This window comes from Manis pentadactyla, chromosome 4 (genome assembly GCF_030020395.1).
Source record: "Manis pentadactyla isolate mManPen7 chromosome 4, mManPen7.hap1, whole genome shotgun sequence".
Taxonomy (NCBI): Eukaryota; Metazoa; Chordata; class Mammalia; order Pholidota; family Manidae; genus Manis; species Manis pentadactyla.
In genome coordinates this window covers 105,282,454-105,303,776 of record NC_080022.1, presented here as the reverse complement: position 1 = coordinate 105,303,776, position 21,323 = coordinate 105,282,454, and the positions used below count along the sequence as shown (strand labels likewise).

The following is a 21,323-nucleotide window of genomic DNA, read 5'->3' as shown; positions in this document are numbered from 1 at the left end:
TGATTTGTCCCCTGGATATACAAGTGCCTAGAGGAATGATAAGATTAGGTTTTGGGTAAAACTGTACAACTGGTTAAAGTGGATAGGAAAAGGAGCCTTTTTTTAGGCTGTGAAAGGAGGCCCAGGGATCTTGGCAGACAAATGTAAAACTAGTAACCCTTTCTTAGTCTGCCTTGAGGAGTTGTAGGAACAGGACTGGGTCAGGGGCCTGGACACTCAGATGTGTCTCACTGCTGTGCTCTTGTGTCCATGGCATCAGTGAATGCACAGAGGACATCTGAAAAAACACAGCCCTAGATACTAGGAATGGAGAGGGAGAATAAAGGGCCCTGTCTCCTGTCTACTATACCTACCTTCCCATTCTCTGCAGATTATCTCCTATCCAATTCTTTCTTTTCCTTTGCAATAAGTAGTTCATTGCAGTTTCCCAGCCCCCAACCTTGGCATACTCAGGGCGTTACAAAATTGCAAGGAAAATACTGAAAAAGTCTAAGAATGGGCTAGTTCCTCTCATGCTGATAAAGTAGAAAAAAGGAGCTGTGACCAGTTGGGTCTTGACCGAAGTTCATGCTGCTAAGCCCCAGAACCCTAGAGGTGACCCACTGGGCTATCCAAACAGTTACAATCCACTTTACACACTGAGGGAGACCAACATGGCTACTTGCCTCAGAGTCAACGGGACTGCTGTGATTTTGGTTATTTAACCTATTGCTCCTCCAAGCCATTTGAAATATCCCAGAAATTCAAGTAGTTATGAGTCTGAACTATGTCTTTCAGGCCTCTCACACCTTGAAGTAACACACACAGTCACTGTCAGATCCCGTTTCTCATTTTGGGAAAGATCACCCCCATAACCAGAGACCACTTCAGAGCCCTGGAGCAGCATTTCACACAGGAAGGGCCACTTTGGCACTACCGGGGGTCTCCCCAACCCCACGAGGATCTGACTCCAATGGCAACCCTCAGAAACTTCCTCTGGGAGAATGTGGCTGGTTTTCACTGGGTGGTAGGAAAACTGCCCAGATGGAAAAGTTCCAACATCCCCTGTCACTTCCTGCCTCCCTCTTCTGCGCCCCCATCTGTGCCACCACATTCCCATGGCCGTCTGGGATTCTCAGCTCTGGGGGCCACTGAAACTGTCATATTTGACTAAAATGTGAAAAATAGTTTCTGTCCTTGAGATATGCTTAGAAAAGGGGGAAGAAACTAAGAAATATTGTAAATATGAAGCTGTCAGAGTTAGTTTCTTATCCTAACTCTTGAAATCTAAGATTTGATGCAGCTGTAAGGGCCCCGGCATCGGTTCCTTTCCTTGTTTCTGCCTCGGTTAGAGAGCAGCAAAGCTCACCAGTTTCTAGACCAGAGGGGACCTGGGGAGGCATTTCCCCCAGGCCTCGGAGGGTTCTCAGCGTCTGACAGAGTGCGTCCTTCAGGAGACCTTCCTGCCGTCTCTCCAACCCTTTGGCCTGGAACAAGTCTTTTTTAGTTTTCTTTTTATTTATTCCTACTTGAGATGGATTGTGCTTCCTGAATCTGAAGACCAAGATCTTTCACAAACACTACGATTATTCAGTCTTTTTCTCTTCATTCTCTGTTCTCTCTTTCCTGACCTCGGATTAGCTATGTTGGAACTTTCCCTGTTGGCCTTCATGTGTCTGACCCTCCCTCGTATGTTTAGTCCCCTTGCTTCTTTCCACTGTATCACGAGTACTTCCGCAGCTCTTCCTTCTGATTAACTAATTCTCTCCTCCAGTTGTATCCAACCTACTAGTTAATGTGTCCAGTGAGTTTTAATTTTCTTTTTCTAATATTCATTTCTAAATGTTCCATTTGGCTCTTTTTCAATCTTTATACCTGGTCAGTTTTTCTAGTCTCTTGTTCCTTAGGCTTTCTGTCCCCTCATCCATTCATTTGGACACGTGAAAAAAGCTTATTTTACATTCTAACATTTTCAATATCTGAAGTCTTTTCATTCCAAATCTTCTGCTTATTTCTACCAATTCTTGTTCATGGTGGCTTTGTCCTGTGTACTTAGCGATTTCTTTTATTATAAGCTTATATTTGGGAGAATAATTTTATCTGTTGAAATTCTTGAGGCCAGGGTTGAGTGCATTTCTTCAGAGAATATTTGCTTAGCTTCTAGTAAGCATTGGAACTTTTCCATCTAAGAACCCTTTACACTTAATTCTTGGTTTCAGGTTCTTTAGGACCAGGTTGTATGAGTTCAGGCCTCAAACCTGCGCAATGACTAACTGATATATGTGTAATCTCAGGGCAGTTTTTTCTCTTCACCTAGAACCAAACCCAAATGAGGTTGCTGCCCTTTGCAGGCATGGGAGTGCCTAGCTTGTGTGAGTCTCCACCCAGAGCCCCCAGCTTGTGTCGGCCCTTAGCTTTTTCTCTGCGTTGTGCATGGCTCTCAAGACAGAAGCTTTTGGTCACTGGAATAATAGCCACTGTGTTCAGCACTCTCTTAACTGTCTGGATTCATGTGTTTTCTTCATTTTTAGCCTCTGCAAATCTCTCCTATTTTCTTGCCAGCAAAACCAAGTGTTCAAAAATGTGTGTGTGTGTGTGTGTGTGTGGTTTTGTTTTATTCAGCATATTAAGCAGTAGTTGAGTAACACTGTTATTTTTTTAAGGATACTTATATCCACTATGGCTGGAAATTAAAATTTTCATTCCCTGAAGAGTTCCTTTTTCTTTTAGAGGGATGCCACTGTTTTATAAGTGATTTGTGGGGAGAAGTGACTGAAAATACCCAAGTTTAGCAAGTAATCAAGCACAACTGTTACAGATTCATTCCTTCCCCAGGTTCCCCTCTTGGCCCCAGTCAACCAGGTCTTCTATTTCCAATCTTCCAAGGTGTTTTGTTATAATTCATAGCATCAGCAAGATTTCATATACCACAATTTTTTCCTTTAGAGAGGAGTGATAAATGATAGCTACTTCTATGAATGGCTGCTCAAAAGTTAAGAATGTGTTTGTTTCCCTTAGTAAGAGCATGGATAATTGATTTACTCATTAATTCAACAAGTTTTAGATACTATATGCTAAACATTCTGAGGGAGCATTCTCTCAGCTAGAGCATTTAGTCTACAAATAGTTATTAATTTCCTACCATGTTCTAAGAACTGGAAAAACAGCATGAACAAAGCATAGAGGTGGGAAGCAGCCTGACATATTTAGGGGCACAAAGTAGTTTAGAAGAGATGGAACATGGAGGTAAGGGGCCATAAATGGGTTAAAGAATCCACAAATTTATGTAAACTCTTCTTGAGTTTATATTTGTGTTCAAACTTTTTAAACTTGCAGAATTCATGTGCATTTTTCACTTTTTATGCTCACATCAATATTTTATGTTTAGATTTAAATCTTAAGCTGTTGCTAAAATATGATATTTGAATGTGTAGAAGTCTAAACAAGAAGACAAAACAGAAATCTTGTGTTTCATAGCAGCCCTGTCACCAATCCCTGGGTTAGTGCTGGGCTCTAGGGTTAGGGAGGCCCACAAGGAGTGGAGGTTGGGATGGGTACAGGAGAACACAGTAGGACCTTCTTGCATATAGTACCAGGCTAGCAGTCCTTACCAGAGGGAATACAGGACTCATGACTCTATAGGAGAAAGCTGAGACCAATGCCCCAGAAGCAAGGCTGGACCAGAGGGCAAAAGACCAAGCAGCAGAGTCTGAAATCATAAAGAGGACCTGGGTCCACCCCAGCTCCAAGTCAGAGGCAGGGTGCAGATTGCACGCTGGAAAGCCAGGGAAACTTCCTTTGTGTCTGCTACGGATGGACAGGTCCACAAAGAAATTCAGCTCAAGGACAACTGTGGATCTGAGGACAGGGACCTCCCCTGCCTTGAATTTCAGAACTGTCCTTGGTATGAGCAGCCAGCACTTAGCTGGCAGACAAGGCAGCCCCAGGGTCTGTGGCTGATGAGTGCAGCTCAGGCAGGCCAGGCCCTCAAAGGAAGGGCTGGTGGCCTGATTCCCAGCCCTGCATCCTCACATGCTGTCCATGGCCGCATCTGCAGAGCTGTGCCCATGCCTACAGGATAGAACAGGGATCCTAGCTGGTGAGGATTTGCAGTGAGCTCCTGGGAGGACTTCTGGAAGACTGGACAGCCTATCCCTATTAATTATTGGGATACAGTGCTCTGGTCTCACTGGAGAGATTTTCTGGGTTCCTGAAACAAAGAGAAGGAATGATAGCAGTCTGGGGGCATACAAGTATGACACTGTATCCAATTTCAGAACACAAGGGATCCGACTGCCTAAGACAAGTATAGGAGCTTGGGTAGAGAAAAGCTTTGAGGGTGATAGATGTGTTTTTTCCAGCTTCAGTAATGAATAAACAATAAACTGGTCCCAAGGCTAGGTGTCTGAGAGGCGACACCTCAAGTACTCTGAAATTCCCCAGTAACGGCGGGGTTTCCTGAAGGTAAGAAAAGTCACAACAGTCACTGTGGCTTTGGGGCATTGCAAAGGTAACCTACGTTACGGATCATTTGTGCTGTGTGGGCTCTCCATCTGCCGGCGGAGGCTTAGGTTGTGGTGACTGATGGGAAGAAAGGTCACTCTCGCAGAGGAGGCCCGCCCTGTCCTTCCCCATCAGACCTTCTCAGTTCCGGCTTGGGCCGCCAGCTCCCATCCTCAGTCCCAGAGCCTGGCCACTCTCCTCCCTCACAGGCCCCGTCTTCCAAGTGCCCCTTCCTGACCCCACTCCCTTAAATCTCGTAAGGAGAGAGAAAGGAGAGCATGTTCTGAGCTGGATCTTCTGGAAAGGTGTCAGAGACGAGTCAGAGTGGCTGAACTTTGAATGGGGCCTGCTTTTGATAACCAGAGAAGACGTAGAAGGATGTCCTAGGCAGAGGGCAACAGGTTACAATGCACAGATCAATTGGGTAAGAATTCAGGGCTCCAGAAGGGGAGAAGGGTTACATAGATAGCATAAGGCATTTTAGGATGGTCTTGAAGTCTAGGCTCTGTTTGAACTTTAATATCTATAAGCAATGAGAAATCATTTAAATTTGGGAGTACCGAGAAGAAGTAAAAATCAGAATTAACACATTATTTTTAAATAATAGCTAACAGTTACACTTTACAGAGCATAGGTTCTTTGTGCCCTTACAACAGTCTTGCAGAGAGAGTAGTGTTTAACCTGGACATGGGTATAGGATGAATGACAGCGTTGCTGAGTTGGGCACGTACCCTGCTCCCATCAAGATGTCTTTGGGAAGAATGCCGAGCTCTCTGGGGACCTGACAAGGAGAGAGGGACAGCAGCACCTTCTCTTCGTCTCCTCTTTCTCTTCATCCATTCCAGAAATGACCAGGCTATCCCTGAGCAGTGCTCCTGCCCCCATCTAGGCTGAGCCAGAGGAGGAAGAGTAAGAAGGCGGGGTGAGAAGAGCCAGGTGGTGTGGGGCCAGGTAGGAGGAGGCTGTGGGTGACAGGGCAGCCTGAACAGCAGCTGAGCATGAAAAGGAAGTCTTACTAGTAGCCAAAGCTCACTCCAGGTGCTGTGAGGCGCTGAAATCCCTCCTAAACTCTGGAAGATGGACCATTGGGCTGTGTCAGTTCAAGTTCCACAGACTGCTTAGGGGATACTCAACTTTTTTAATAGTAAAGACACTTTGTGGGAGGTTCATAAAATGTTTGAAGTGTGACTGTTATTAAACACAATGGGATCAGTTACACTGCTGAAGAAATCTTCTGGGAAGCTTTTTCTCCGCAGTGAAAATGAAGAAGAACAGGAAACATGGGTATGATTAGGAAAAGTATTAGTAAGCAAGCTTATATTGGCTCTTGTCCCGCTGTACTTATGCCACCGGGTAAGTGCACAAGCGAAGCACTTTCATGGCTATCAGGGGGCCAGCTACAGATAGAGTGGGCTTAGGAAGAAAACAGAATGGCTTTGCTGCAAACTCCGATGTTGTTTAGGGAAATGTATCTATTTATTAATATTCTGTATTTTCTTACCTGTTATGCTCCCTTCCAGTTTTCCTTCCAGAGTCTCAGACAAAGACACTTCCTGAGAGAGACAGACTTTACGGAAAACTGGGTGTGTTGTCCTTCAATAGGTTACAGGTATACAAAACGTGGGCTTGGAAAGTGATTTGAACTCCGGGATTTATATGACTTTATATTTATATTTATATTTTTATTTATAGAACTTTAGATAAAATACATTATAACAATTAAGACCATTGATGATAGAGTCTCAGACACCAGGCTAATTTGGCTTTAATGTCCTAGGGGTGAGCCTTTGGGTGAGCAACTTAACAATAGGCCTCAGTTTCCCCATCTGAAAGCACAGACAGGAGTACCTACCTCGTCGGGTTGTTGTGGGGTTTAAATGAGATAAATAAGGTCAGGCACTCATCTCTCATCATTATATTATTAAGGAGGCACGTACAAAACACGTGGCAGTGGTAAGAGCAAGGCTAGAGCAAATCCAGGGAATACCAGATTACAGATTATTTGAAAGGGACTTTCAAAATGGTTTCAACCCTTTTCTGGTGCCAGAAACTGGTCCCTCCCCACCTCTTTCCCTAAGTAGTTACCCAGCCTCTCCTTGTATACGTATGTCCAGTGACAGGAAGCTCTGCAGTCTAGGACCAGTACCAGAGAGCTCTGTTGGAAAGGTTCCCTGTAAACTGAATTTAAATCTAACCTCCTAGAACTTTCACCTACTGGCTTCGTTTCTTCCAGAGTGAAGGAGAACAGGCCCAAATCGCACCAATCATATTCTGAAGTGATCATCACTGCAGTGAGACTTCTCTAAATTAAAACACCCCAATTCCTTCAACTGTTCTTCAAAAGACACATCTTCTGATCACATCACCCCACTGGTCCCACTTCTCCTGGACAGTGGTTCTCAACCAGAGCAGCGTGTCTGGGGACATTTTAGTTGGCACAAGAAGAGCAGGAGAGCTACTGGCACCTAAGAGATAGAGGCCGGGACTGCTGCTCAACACCATATGATGCCCAGGGCAGCCCCTGGTGACACAATTCATCTGGCACAACCAGTCAACAGTGCTGACCTTGAGAAACCCTGTGCTAAATAAACACATTACTTAGTGTTCTTAAAATGTGGGCCAAAAACATACATAGAGGAGTGTCAGCTGACATTTCCATTACCCTGTCATTACTTTTCTATTAGCCTGAGACTCTGGTAGCTTGTAGTTTGTGGTCAGCTAAAGCCCCCTTTCATGTGTTGCTGTTAAGAACACACAGGGAATGGCACACACAGGCCCTCATGCTCCCTTAGAAACCACTGCCCAGTGGCGGCACCCTCCTGCTCAGTCTGCAGGCAGCCTTCCAACCTTTCCCACATAATATCCTAGGCCACCGTCATCAGTGATTCAAAAGAAGTTGGCTTGCAAGCTGAGATCTAGTTGCTAGTCACGTCTCCTTGGTTTTGTGGCACTGAGGCCCAGACGATGTAATCCTGGGGCCAGTGCTGTGCAGAGCCCCCTCTGCCCCGCAGTATTGTGCCATGATTCTTCGTGGCAGCCTGAAAGATAAGAGGATGTCCCACATGATTCTCAAAAACACCCAAGTTCTGAGATCCCTTTCCCAAACAGAAAGCTATGCCATTCACCATCATTCAAAAGATGTGGACAGAGCATGGCTGCCCAGCTTTGATGTACTTTCTCCTACACGTCCTCCTCAAGCTCCATGTAACAGCTCCTCCTCTTTGCCAATTTCTTCCTGACCCTCTACTTACTGCTCTTGGGTGACCCTCTACTTAACACTCTATGAGAGCTTGGTCAGTTCCTTGGTTGTGAGAGCTCTTGGTTTTCTGAATCAAAGATGGCCTTGATTTTACCAATATAAAGAGACATCAGAGAGGAATATACAGATGGGGAAACATACTCTATACCCTGGATTCTTCAGGGAAAGAAAAATGTGAATAGACAACAATCTACACTTCTCAGAAACCCAAAACCTATACTAATCAATATCTAGAAAATGGCTAGATAGTTTTACCTTGAAACCTGATGCGCTTTTCCATGTAATGTTTAAAAATAATTCCTTATTTCCTTTCATAGGAAAAAAAACTTTCTGAATAAACTGAAGTAAATGTATTCAACTATAGCATTCCTTTTATAAACCTAGTCACTTGGCTAGTTTATAAACAAGTAAGATGTTTGATACAGTCAAACATTTACTTGATTTACTCAAATATTCTGCTTGGTATATTTAATTTAAAAGTAGAACTTACTCAGATTAATCACGCGTATGCTAACCTAATCTAGTTTTCACACTTTTAATCATTTATCCGTTTCACAAATGGAGGTAAGCCAATGACCTCAAAGGAATGTGGTATCTCTCAGTGTGTCAGTATTTGGGAGGGAGGCAGAAATTAGAGACCATAGAAGCCATTAATGTTTGAGTAAAACAAAGAGGACTTTGTGTCTTCCAGTAGGGTGCTCTGTACCCTGGATAGGAGATCAGAAAGCCCTTGTTTACAAATGGAGCTAGAAGAGCTGTATAGGGGTGGGGATGTGGACCGCCTTCTGAACTGTGGCCTCTTGTCATATGGGACTTTTTCTAGAAGTATGGCTCTTAGTAGCACAAGGTTGCAAGTTGGACTCCCTCGGTTTGAGACCCGGCTCTCCTGAGCTTGGTCAGTTCCTTAAGCTAAGCCTCAGTTTCCCCACTTGTAAATAGGTAGAGATAGTGACACTTAATTCATAGGGTTGTTGTAAGAAATGAACAAGACACTATGGGTAGTGTTGGCACTGATGATGCCTGATAACATTAGCTATTGTTTTCTCACTCTCATGGACCTCTAATACAATGAAGGTTTGTCCTTAGGGAAAGGTATTTCTCATCTTAGTTTATTTTTTGGTAATTCACTAATACAGTAATAGAGTCCATCTGCAGCAGTTTACTTTTCTATAGCACCAAATAACTCATACAGGTCAGAAAAATAGAGGAATGATGGTATTAATGTGGAAATTGCGTTGGTTCACCCACATTTTTCCCAAGGTGAGGGGAGCTGAAATAGCAGAGGAGAATGACAGCTTTGGTGGGAAGAGCTGAGTGTGGCTTTCAGTTCTTTTTTTTTTTCTTTAAACGAACATCTGAACTTGTGGCTTCCTCCCCAGAAAAGCTCATCCCAGGTGTACATCCCCTTGTACCCCTCTCCAAATCCACTTTACTGATCCATAGCACCCTAAGTCAGAGTTCCTGCTCAATTGTTTCTGTGCATTTTTAACATCCTCTGAAGCAGCTTGTGGCCCTACTGAGCAGCCTGCTTTGGCTGTCCAGGGTATCTCCTGGGGTACCAATTATTGTTTCTGTCAGTAGATGGATTACAAAGTCACACAAGTTTTGAGTGATCGGCCCTTAACCCTACTTTTTCCCCTCAGCCTTGTTACCTTTATTGTGCAATGTGAGGTTTTTCAGGAATGCACATGTCATATTTTCACAGAAATGCCTAATTTCTTTCAAGTGCTGCCAAAGGCTGCAGTAGAGCTCAAGTGGAGACCTGTAAAGGAAGCAAACGAGGCCATGCTTAGGTAGTATGGGTGTGTTTGGCAGAATTCCCGGCTGCCAGGCTGGTCCCTCCCCCGGAAGGCCCTGAGTCCTGCAGGCCTTGAGAGCACCTCCCAGCCCTGAGCACTACAGAGGGATGCTTGGGTCCTGACCCTGTCCAGTGCAGCAGAAATACTTTTTCTTTGTGTTTCTGCCTTGCAGACAGTATACAGCAGTATGAATTTAGCTAAATATAATTCTGAATTAAGTCTTTCTCTTTACTCTCTTTGCAATTTGTTCATAGAAATGCACTTTGATTCTCCCTATTTCTCTCAGATTTAAATATTTCCTACCTCCCTAGAATCCCTGTGAGAATTGGTCTTCTCCTTACTGAAGCCCTGACCACATTATTACAGTGCTATTACCATGGCATGTGTGCAGGCCCTGTGTGATATTTACCTCAGTATACTTCTTGAGGGTAGACATTTCATCTCTGTTTCCTCCATGTTGCCCAGCACAATGTCTTTCACTTAGTAAGTACTTAACAAATGTTTACTAACTGAACAAATCTTCCAAAAGCACTGAGTTTCATCTGGACCCTTTTATAAGCAGCATCTAATAAATGTGCACTGTGAATTTCAATACAGTGGTTAGAAGACATAGTTTTGCATTGAAAATTTCCTGTAGCATAGTTATTGGAAATTACTCTGGGGAAGTAAAAGCCAAAAAACAATAAGCAATGTAAGAACATCTTATGTGAAATATTTTATTCATCTTTTTAAAAAATTAATAAACAGCAGACAGGAATTATTTAATTTGGCTTCTCTGATATTTTCCTGCTTCTCTTTCCAAGGCTCTGGAGGCTGAGCTGTTTCCCAAGGGAATATCAGTTCAGAACAACCTCATGGTGATTCCTGCATACATAGGGAAATTGCTGACAGACACAGGGTTCTGCTTCCAGTTAGGAAAACATGTGGCCCCAAGAGTGATGGAAATGGGCTCAGCTGCTATGGCTGACACCCACAACTTCTCCTGTCCTCTTCCTGCTGGTGAGTGTTCAGGTATCTGTTCAGTGTCTTTGCTGTCCAGCCTCTCCTGAGAGAGGGCAGGAGACAGCACGCAGGCCTGCAGCGGGGGGATCTACGATGGTTCAGTGTGGCCGGAGTGCAGGATCCGAGGGAGTGTGGGGAGACGCAAGGCTGGAGAAAGCAGGTAAGATCCCCTTTGAAAGACCACATGGACCACATCAGAAAGTGGATTTTCATCATGAGGGCAATGGAAAGGCACTCAAAGTTTTAAGCAGAGGAGTATTATGATCAGTTTTGTAATCATTCTTACCAGTATCTCAGCAGCAGAACCAAGGGGTAGCCCACAACAATTTCCATTAGCACCACCAAGGAAATGTATTCTCAGTTTGAAACATGTGCTTGTTCTATAACCAAAGCAGAAAGGCAAGAATGAGAATAGCTAATAGGTATTGAAGTTCCTTCGTTCCTAAGTGATTTTTTAAAAATGCATTAACTCATTTAATCTTCACAAGAAGGAATGGAAACCTGAAGTCAGGTAGTAAGCGGTGGGGCTGGGACTTGAACCTGTGCAGGCTGGGTCCAGAAGCCTACTTGTGATCACAGCATTAAACTGCCCCCATGATCACCCCAGTCCAACTTTCAGTTAGGTTGTTTCCCCTGAGCTACAATTATATCAAAATTCTGAAGTCACCAACTGACTCTGGCAGTGTGAAGAGTGTGTTGGGGAGTTCCAGACTAGAAACAGGGATAACTATTAGGAAAAAGTTGCAATAATGTTGGTGACCAGAGACAGCGAGGAGAGAAGTGAAGAGGCAGAAGAGAAATAAAGGAGATACTCAACAGAACTGGGTAATTCAAATGAGAAAATGCATATTGAACATGAGCAACAAGCCTGGTACATGATATTGCTGATGTACCAAAATACTATATTTTTATTATTTTCAGTTGGGTTATTCTTCAGTCCTAAGTCATAGCTTTTCATAATAAGCTTAAAGCAAATAGTTACAGGTAAACTTTTTTATAGTAAAAAGTAATATATGAATAGTCCTTTATGGATTATGCCACATTCATTGTCTAATTTGATCCTAAGAGAACCCTTTTATATTAGTTTGCTATGGCTACTGTTAACAAAGTACTACAAACTGGGCAGCTTAAACAACAGAAATGTATTATTTCACAGCTCTGGAGGCTGGAAGCACAATAAGGAGGTGTGGGCAGGGCTGGTTCTCAGGGCTGTGAGGAAGAATGTGTCCCAGGTCTCCCCAGCTCCCGGTGGTTTGCTGGCAATCTTTGGTGCCCTTGGCTTATGATCTCGGCTTCCATCTTCACGTGGTGTTTTCCCTGTGTGTGTGTGCATGTCTGTGTCCAAATTTCCCCTTTCTGTAAGGGCACTAGGCATATTGGACTAGGGGCCCACCTTAAGATGAGAGGACCTCATCTTAACTAATTACATCTGCAGTGAACCTATTTCCAAATAAAGTTACATTCTGAGTTACTGGGGCTTAAGACTTCAAAATATGAGTTTTGGGGACACACACTTCAACCATAACACCTTTGTAGGTGGTAAAGCAGGAATTACTCTTGTTCTCATTTTGAAGATAAAGAAACTGAGTCTCAGAGAGAAGAAGTAACTTACTAAAGGTAAGTGAAACCCTGGTTCATAAATGCAAATCTACGCCCTAGGTCAGCAGGCAAAGAGACAGTGCCTGGAGCCGAGTTTATCTAGCTGTTCTCACACACTTGTACCAGCAGGAACTGAGGCCGCACCAAGGTTATAAAGAGATGGGAAGTGGTCAGATGTAGTCTCCTCTTCTAATCAGCTGTGGATGCCTTATTACTAAAAGCATCATTTTGCTTATTTAATCCCTGCCCCTATGGCTGCACCTCATGAGGGCTTGACCTTCAGGGGACTTGTTTACTCAAAGTGTTTCTTGTAAGTCTGTTGTTTCTCTCTGGCGGGCCCAGCCCGGAGCTAAGGGGAGCTGGGTACAATGAGCCTCTTCAGGGCAGAAAGTAAAATGCCTCCTGCTTCCCTTTTCTTTCTATAGTATCATTCTCTGTCTCCCTGAGCCTTCCCTTTGTCTTGCCTATTGAGTAATTCAGTGTGGGTGTGGGAAATGTGTGAACTGCCAACCGTGAGAGAGTGTGGCTGAGGACACTTGCCTGATGACTTTTGCACAAAGGCAATCTGCAATGGGCAAGCTTCCCAGGAACTGTTTTCCCAACATGCCGGCTCTGACCTGGGCTTTCTGTTCTGTCTGAATCACTCTCAACAGCTAAAACTGGTACACCCTCCAGGAACATGCGTTCCCCTGAGCAGAGAGGAGGCACAGGCCCCATTTGTGAGCCCCCTACCCTTGGGAAGCAGTGCAGAAAGTAAACGAGTGTGAATTCCAGAGACAGGTTCTAATCCCTGTTCTGCCACTGCCAACCATGTGAAGTTAAGGCAGACGCTTCATCATCCTATGTCACTTCCGCATCTGTAAAATGGAAATGATAAATTTGTTTTCTTCACAAGATTATTGAATAAATGAAATCCATAAATGGTGCCTAGAACAATATGTCTGCCATGTAAATCTAGCACTCATTTAATTTAAGCGATATTTCCTTAATTGTTTATTTCTCAAATGTTATTTGTTAATCTGTTCATTGAAAACTCGCAGAATAACATATCAAGAAGTTAACAGTGGTTGTGTCTATATGATGGAGTTACAGGTGATATTATTATCCTATTTTTACTTATTTGTATTTTCTAAACTTTCTGTAATAAACATGTATTACTTTATAAGAATAAATAAATTCCCACTGTGGATCTACAGAGGTGCAATAGGCTAGGGATGAGTGGATATAAAGTGAAGACATGATCATTGCCTTTAGTGGAATTAAAAGTCTATGGAAGGAAACAAGACAGGTAGATTAATGTTATAAGAGGCATAGGCAATAATGCTCAGGAGGAGTGGAGTATGGGACCCGTCCACCTCCAGTGGCACCTGGCATTACAGGTGATGGCTTCATTTTTGCCCCAGCAGACTTTGTATAAGAACTTCCCTGATCTGGAAATAGGAAAGTATGACGACACACAAAGTCAGATAAAAAGGTTACTCCTTTAATCTATCCCACTGCCCCAGAAGGATGGGAATGGAATTGTTGAGATTTTTTTTTCTAAGGTACCTATTTCTAGGAGGGCTTATGTTGAAGAAGAAGTTAAGATGCTTTCTGTACACCTCTTACAAATAGTGGATATGAACCCAGGTCACAAAGCAGCATGTCAGATGGAATGAAGAAGTGACTTCCTGTTTCTCTTCTCTCTCCGTAGCATTATTAGCATCATCATTATTCTGGCTGGAGCAATTGCACTGATCATCGGTTTTGGTATTTCAGGTATGTGATCTCTTGCATTGCCATGTTCCATTCACCCCTCTCCATTTGGCCCCAAATCACTCCATGTGGTAGAACAGATAGAGCACAGGCTTGACACAGAAAAATCTCTGAGTACAGCTTTGATTCTTCTACTTACTGACTGTGCTCTCTTCACATTAGTCACTTAACTCCCTGGGCCTCAGTTTCCTCATTTATAGACTGGGAAAATAATGTTCATATTACCAGGTAGCTGAGAGAATCAAATGGGATCTGGTTTTAATAGAGTGTCAGAGTATTCTACCTACCAGTCAGTGCTGAAAATGTCACTCTAGGGTCATAATCAAACTGTGGTGGCCGAGCCATCCTATCAATAGTTGACCTGAATCGATGATTCCTTTGAAATTAAACTTCAGTTGAAGTGTTAAAGAATATCAAGTCTCTGTACACAGGGGTCTTAGATAAAGAGAAAAATGGTTGTGACTGTGGTCCCATGTAGGACACAGATGTCACTGTGGCATGGATGGTGATTTCTGAACTCAGCTAACTGATGTCAGTTGCAGGAATAGTGTTGTCTTAACTTGTCTGTATGGACCCTGTCTTGGAAGTATCAATTATGGATGCCACTTTAATTGAGTGAGTTGGCTAGCGGCTGTCTTCTCTGAGGAAGCTGTTTGCTCTATTTCCCTTAGACCGCCTGACACAGGACACCAAATTTATTTAACCTAGTCTGTGGCCAAAACTGTCACTATAGAATCAGCTGCCTTTACCCTGTCACTCTCCTCCAGGGTGGGTTTGCTGTCACTAAACAGTGGTCACAGGGCCTAAACAGAGAAAACTCATGGTAGATTTGTATGCCTAGAAAAGACATTGGTACCCTTCCCAAATTTCCTTATTATCAAAAATGTGTATTTTGCCTTTCATCCATTTTTCCATTGGATTATCTTTTTCTTTTTGATTTGTAGGAATATATTCGAGATTCAATTTGGTTACATTTATTGCAAAATATATTATATTCTGTGGCTTGCTTTTTCACTCTCTTAATGCCTTTCAATGAGCATATAAGTTCTTAATTTTAACAAAGTGAAATTTATTAGTCTTTTCCTTTATACCTAGAGCTTTTTGTAACCTGCTTGGTTAAGAAGTCTTGCCTATCCCAAGATCATGCAGATTTTCTTCTAGGTTATCTTTATTGTTTTACCTTTCACATTTGTATCTATGAACCATCTAGAATTCATTTTGTGAATGGTGCAAGGTAGTCGTCAAGATTCACGTGCTCCGTGTGGCTCTCCAGTTGACTCAGCACCATTTATTGAAAACGCTGTTCTTCCCCCACTTCTTATCAAGTGCCATTTTTGTCATAAATGAAGTATCCAAATGTGTGTGACTCTGTTTCTGAACTCACTGGCCTCTTGCATTCTAATATTCTTTTATCATCTGTTTTCTCTTTACGTTATTTTATCTCCTTATATATGCCTAATCTTGGGCATTTTATCTGTCTCTGTCTTTTTCTCTCTTAAAGCAGGTTTACAAAGTGTTATTACTTTTACAGTCTGAAAGAACCAGATTTGGGTTTTATTTTTAGTTTCTCTCATTTTCCTATTTAATTAGTTTTGGCTTTTGTCTTTTTAAATGTCCCTCTTTCAGCTTTGTTTTACTGTCTTTTTAAATTCCTTTTCTAATATTTCAAAATAAGTACTTCATAAAAAACTATGTCCAGAAAGCCAATAAACAGCTTTTAGTAGAAACTGCCATTCAGTTTTCCAAAGTGACTTACCAGTTCACTCTGCACCTGAAGGGTATGAGAGATGCAGAGCTCACGTCCTTCTCAGCACCAGGTATTATGTGATCTTGTGATTTTAATTTCTAGTTCTTGCTGACTGGGGAGACTGAGTATACTTTCATATGTGAAACACAATGTTGAGCAACAGAGCCAAACACAAAGCAGCACATTCTGTATAATTCCATGTACACAAAGTTCAGAAACAGGCAACTGAATCTCCGCTACTAGAAGGCACAATAGTGGAAAGAGTGAGAGGGCGGCGATCAGGAGGGAGCATGAGGGGACTTCGGGGGAGTAGTGACATTCTACTTCTTGGTGCAGGTGGTAGTTATGGGGGATAAATTTTTGATGTCTCCAAACTGCAGTTATGATGCATACATTTTTATGTATATATGTTATACTTCAATATACTCATATATATATATACACACACATATATTACGTGCGTGTGTGTATATATATATATATAAAACTCTTCCACAGTTATAATTTACCCTATTCTTGATCTTGTTTCACACCTTAAATTAAAATCCTCGTGTTTGTCATTCACTCTAAATTTTGGTGACTAAGTTTTTCTGGGTCTCCGGTTAAATGGCTTGCCGTCAGAGCCCCTGTGGAGTTACCTCTGGTGGCTAGTGGCTTTTAGTACCTTACCAAGAAGTTCCACATTGCCACAGCTTCCCTGGGACAGCCATCATTTTGCTCCTTACACCACTTCCTGTTGCAGAGCTATAATGATCTCAAGTTCTTATATGCTCTTTGAATGAAAAAGTAAAGGACACATGGAGGGGTAAATACATAGACAGATAAACAATAGTCCACCCAGTTCATCAGTGTACCACCAGTGAAGAGGTTTTTCCTACTTCCTATTTCATGGGGTGAAAACTTGTTATTTTGGGTAAAATGCTCTTAGTTTAATACTGTTTAGTTGGATTTTTCTCAATTGACCACAACCCTTACCCAAGAGCATCATATTATCACACTTTAAATAAATTCAGTAAAATGTCAGCTGGCTTAATACACAAAGCAGTGAAATTAAGCAAATAACATTCTGTAGACAAAATGATCATTTTACCTTTTGATTGCTTTCTATGCGTACCTTATTAAATAACTTTACATATATTGTTTAATGTACTACTCACAACAAATAGGACACAAATATGATTACTATAACCTGCTGAGGAACTTGACCAAGGTTGCATGCAACTAGTAAGTGGGCACAATTGTATTTCAAGGCCTGGAATTTGCTTCCAGAGCCCACACTTCCCCCTCCACCACTCTCTACTGATGATAACATTCACACAGAGTAGTGGCAGGGAAGGAGGGTTTCTGGTTGGCCTTGCAGGCATTATTTTTGAGACCACAGCTTTTAAAGATATTCCTAAATACAGAAAAAGTTCTATTTCTTTGTAATTTTCCTGAGGCCATATTTGCCACCTCCTCATAGCCACCCTACTCCTTACAAGTTCTAAATATGGACCTCATAAAACTTGAAATGCATTTGAGGTGGATTGTTTGGAAGAGAGGTTGAAGGGCTCCCACTAAGCCCAGATTGTAGGAGAGCCTTCGTAGATGCCCCTTTGAGAAGGAGGGAGATGCCGTGGAAAGACCTCTGGCCCTACTTGGCCCAGTCGCTGTGCTATCACTAACACTCTGGGTGACTCTGAACAACTCTGTGCAGGTGGGGGAGTTTAGTAATCACACAGAGATGTTCTAATCTCAAGTCTGACACTAACTGCCTGTTCTTTGGTAAATAACTTAACTTTCCAGAAATAGTTTCTTCACTGGTAAAATAGAGGTATTGTGGGAATTAAAAAAGAAAGTGTTTGTAAAGTGCCTGATACATATGTGTAGCAAATAGCTGCCATTGTTATTTATATTGATACCACCAGTGCTCTCAATAATTTGTTATTAATGCATTCATATAGCACCTCCTAAAACTTGCACAATTTCCTGGCCACACCAGGACCAGCCTCCTCTAAAGCTAGGGAGGGCAGGCCAGGAAGTCACAGGACCCTGCCTCCTAATAAATGGTCCATATTTGGAAACTGGATAATCCAATCAGACAGGAGCTTGTAGCACCAAAACAGGAGCACTGAACAAATAGTTGGGAAATAATTTGACATATGCATTTTTTAAATTGTTGTTACCTAAGAAAATAAATAGCTGGTAGACTTTCTTACACTTGTTTTATGGTTTTTAATCGTTTTATTTTTATATGTGGTGGGGATACTGATTTAGTGGGTAGGCTTTCTACATACCTCAATCTGACACTGGGTATCAGCAAAACATGGTAGGAAGAACATGCCGGCCTTAGTGCCAGATGAGACTATGTTTGATACTGGCTCCACTACTTGATATGAGTTGTGATAAGTAAAGCATTTAAAGAAGGGTTCCTTTCCTCCTGGTGGTCTGGTCTGCAATCTTTCCAAATGATTCTAGTTAACAATGGTTATCGATGTCATTGATTTAAGATTTAACATGTGGCAAGTGCTATATTAAACTCTTTACCTGTATTGTATCATTTAACCCTTTCAGCAACCCTCTGAGGCAGCTACTGTTATTAGCATCCTCATTTTACAGATGGAAAAAAAGTTAGAAAACATGCTCAAGGTCACATATCCAGTAAGCGGCAGAGCTGGAACCTGAACCCAGAGAGCCTGACACTTGTTCTCAAATCATGCTCTGCTGCAGCTTTCCACACTCTTCTTTTATTTAGCCTAACCCAGCACCCTTTCTGATTTCTCTGCACAGCAGCAAATGTTACCCCCAACCCTGCCCTCCTCTCTGTCAAAAGTGGCACTCACAGGTGCTACCCTGGGTTCCACCACTGCAGGCCTAAGGCTACATGCTCCCTCCTGTAAGCCTTGCGCTATGGTGCCCATCTGGACAGCTGGGGTCCAGCAGATGCTGAGTGACCATATGCTGAAGGCTTCTAGAATGCTCTCCATGCTTCTGGAATATACAGAATGGTTTTATCCAGTGGCATTTGGGCATCCCAGAATCATAATTTCTTCAGAGAATCCTTGTGTTACCTGAACTCCACTTTCCAAGACATTCCTGCACCTAGAGCAGAGGGCAACTGAATAGTCCTCACCCTGTGTGCAAACTGAATGACTCAGATTTTAGCTTGCTGCCCTTTTGTAGCTCCACTCTTGCCATGCAGACCTGAGCTCTGACAGTATTAGTCCTCACAAGATGGATAATTCATTATCAGCAAGTAGCCAGGACTTCCAATTTTAAAGAGCTTTGATGGATTCCTCTTAGAGGCCAATGAAATCCTTAAAATTTGTGCCCATTTAAAGTAACAGAATTCTATATCAATAGATAGCCAGCTGTCTCCTAGAGCCCTCTTACCTTTTGGCTCATTAAATCAAAAAAGAGCCCATGGTGCTTATGAGGCCTGGAGAGTCATATCAGGCCAGACTGTGTTTCTTAGAATATAGCTCCTTGAGCCAATATTTGTTTGCAAGTTTAAATAAAGATTTCCTCTTTTTGCACAGCAATATTTATATACTGTTGCTTGCAAATTAAATTTCATTTAATGACTTTTTAACCATCATTTATTCACCTAACAAATATATATTTATTGATTGCTTGTCTGGGTGCAAAGCAATGGCTAGGTCCTCATGGTTTTGTCACTTCTCACTGGCTTTTATTCCTCCTCCTGATTTGATTATGAAGAGGGGGATTTAACTGACATTATACTCCGTCCATCTGCCACATCTTTAATGCAACCTTAAATGGGCTAGAACCTGCAGTAAGTCCCAGGGTATGTCACAGCTGCCTACTTTTAATCATTAAGTTCTCTAAGAAATGAATTCTCTACCTTTGGGCTCAAGGCCAATCCATTAAAATTAATTCAGTAACACAATTACTGAACCAAGGTAAGTCATTACCATTTCATTCTCTTCATAAACTGTACTAACCATGTATTTTTTTCTGAAAAGTAATTTTTCAATTTAACTTTAATGGACACTTAATAAATTGAAATCAGATTTATCCTTGCTTTAACATAGTTACATTTTGCTCCATGATTTTATTGAGAATCTCTGTGTTTCATTGTCTTCTTTTTCACTGGCTTACATTTCCCCCAAAATTAGTTGAGGTAATCCTACCAAATGTTCCTTACCCCAACAATCATTTTGTATAGAACCATTATCTTAAACAGTGCAATGACTCCTACTGACTTTCATTCAGTCATTCATTTTATTTATTCACTCAAAAAATATTATTTCTCTTTGTAAAACACAGCAGTAGGTACTTGTCTCAGTTTGCTCAGGATGCCTTATAACAAGACTGGGTGGCTTGAATAACTAAATTTATTTTCTCACAGTTCTGGAGGTGGGGAAGTCCCCACAGGCTCCAGGAGGCCCTACCTCTAAGGTTTCCATCAGAGGCCCTGGCCTGATGACATAGAGGTAATGGCCCTACCCTTTGAAACTAAGGAGGCAGCCCTGATGATCTCTGAAGATCCTTTAGGGTTAGACTGCCCTTTTCTGGAAGAATTGCACATGCTCACAGCTGAATATCTCTGTGGTCCAGTCTTGTAGGATCTAAGAAGTCTGACAGCCTTCTTTAATTTTGTCTCATTTTTTTCTATCTCCTTTAATTTCCTATGCCCAGCTGACAGTGTTTCTGCTGTTATAATCCCATGTGTATTCCTGGCTTCTTCTGAGATGCCTGATTAAACCCATGAATCACATCTATGATCTCCTTATCAAGTGGTTGTTCAGTCACACACTTAGGGTTCTTTTCAGAACAGCTTTCTCTTTTTTTTTTGCAATATGGATATGCTGAGAATTTTTCAAATCTTCAAGTTATGGTTCCTTTTTGCTTAACAATTCCTTCTTCATCTCCTTTCCCATGTTTTACTATAAGCAATCAGGAGTAACCAAGCTGCTCCTTTAAAACTGGGCTTAGAAACCTTCTCAGCTAAATATCTCATTTTATCACGTGACAATTCAACCTTCCACAAAACACTAAAACACAGTTCAGCCAAGTTCTTTGCCACTTTGAAAAGATTGCCTTTCCTCCAGCGACCAATAACAAATTCCTCATTTCCATCTGAGACCTCACCAGAATTGCCCTTAACATCCATATCTCTATCATGCACCTCAAAACTCTTCCAACCTGTATCCATTACCCATTTCCAAAGCCTCCACAAAGTTAGGTATTTATTACAGCAGCACCCCACTTCTTACTAAAATTTGTATTAAGATTCTCCAGGGAAACAAGACCAACAGGATGTATGTGTATGTGTGTGGTGGTGTGGAGTGGGTGGATTTAGAAAGAATTGGCTGGCATGATTATGAAGGCTGAGAAATCCAAAGATCTGCAGTCAGTGAGCTGGAGACCCAGATGGTTAAGTTCCAGTCTGAGTCCAAAGGCTTCAGAACCAGGAGAGCTCTGGTTCTTCTGAGGATGTACTTGTCTGGTGTACTTGTCTGAAGACAAGTAGGCTCAAGACCCAAGAGTCAATGTTTCAATTCAAATTCAAAGGCAGGAAGAAGACTGATGTCCCAGCTCAAAGTAGTCAGGCAATAGTAGCTTCCTTTCACTCAGCACTCAGCCTTTTTGTTCTAGTCAGGTCATCAAGTGATTGGATGGGTTCCCCCCACATTAGGAAGGGGGATCTGCTTTGCTCAGTCTACTAATTCAGATG

The 21,323-nt window shown here is 42.1% G+C and overlaps 1 protein-coding gene across 1 annotated transcript in view; it reads left to right on the top strand.

The window, feature by feature from the left end:
* VTCN1 (V-set domain containing T cell activation inhibitor 1) overlaps window positions 1–21,323 on the top strand; it is a 67,419-nt gene that overhangs the window by 16,755 nt on the left and 29,341 nt on the right. Inside the window, exon 2 of the mRNA XM_057500589.1 lies at window positions 13,835–13,899. Within this exon, the coding sequence (XP_057356572.1) occupies window positions 13,835–13,899 (65 nt within the window). The remainder of the gene's footprint in view (window positions 1–13,834; window positions 13,900–21,323) is intronic.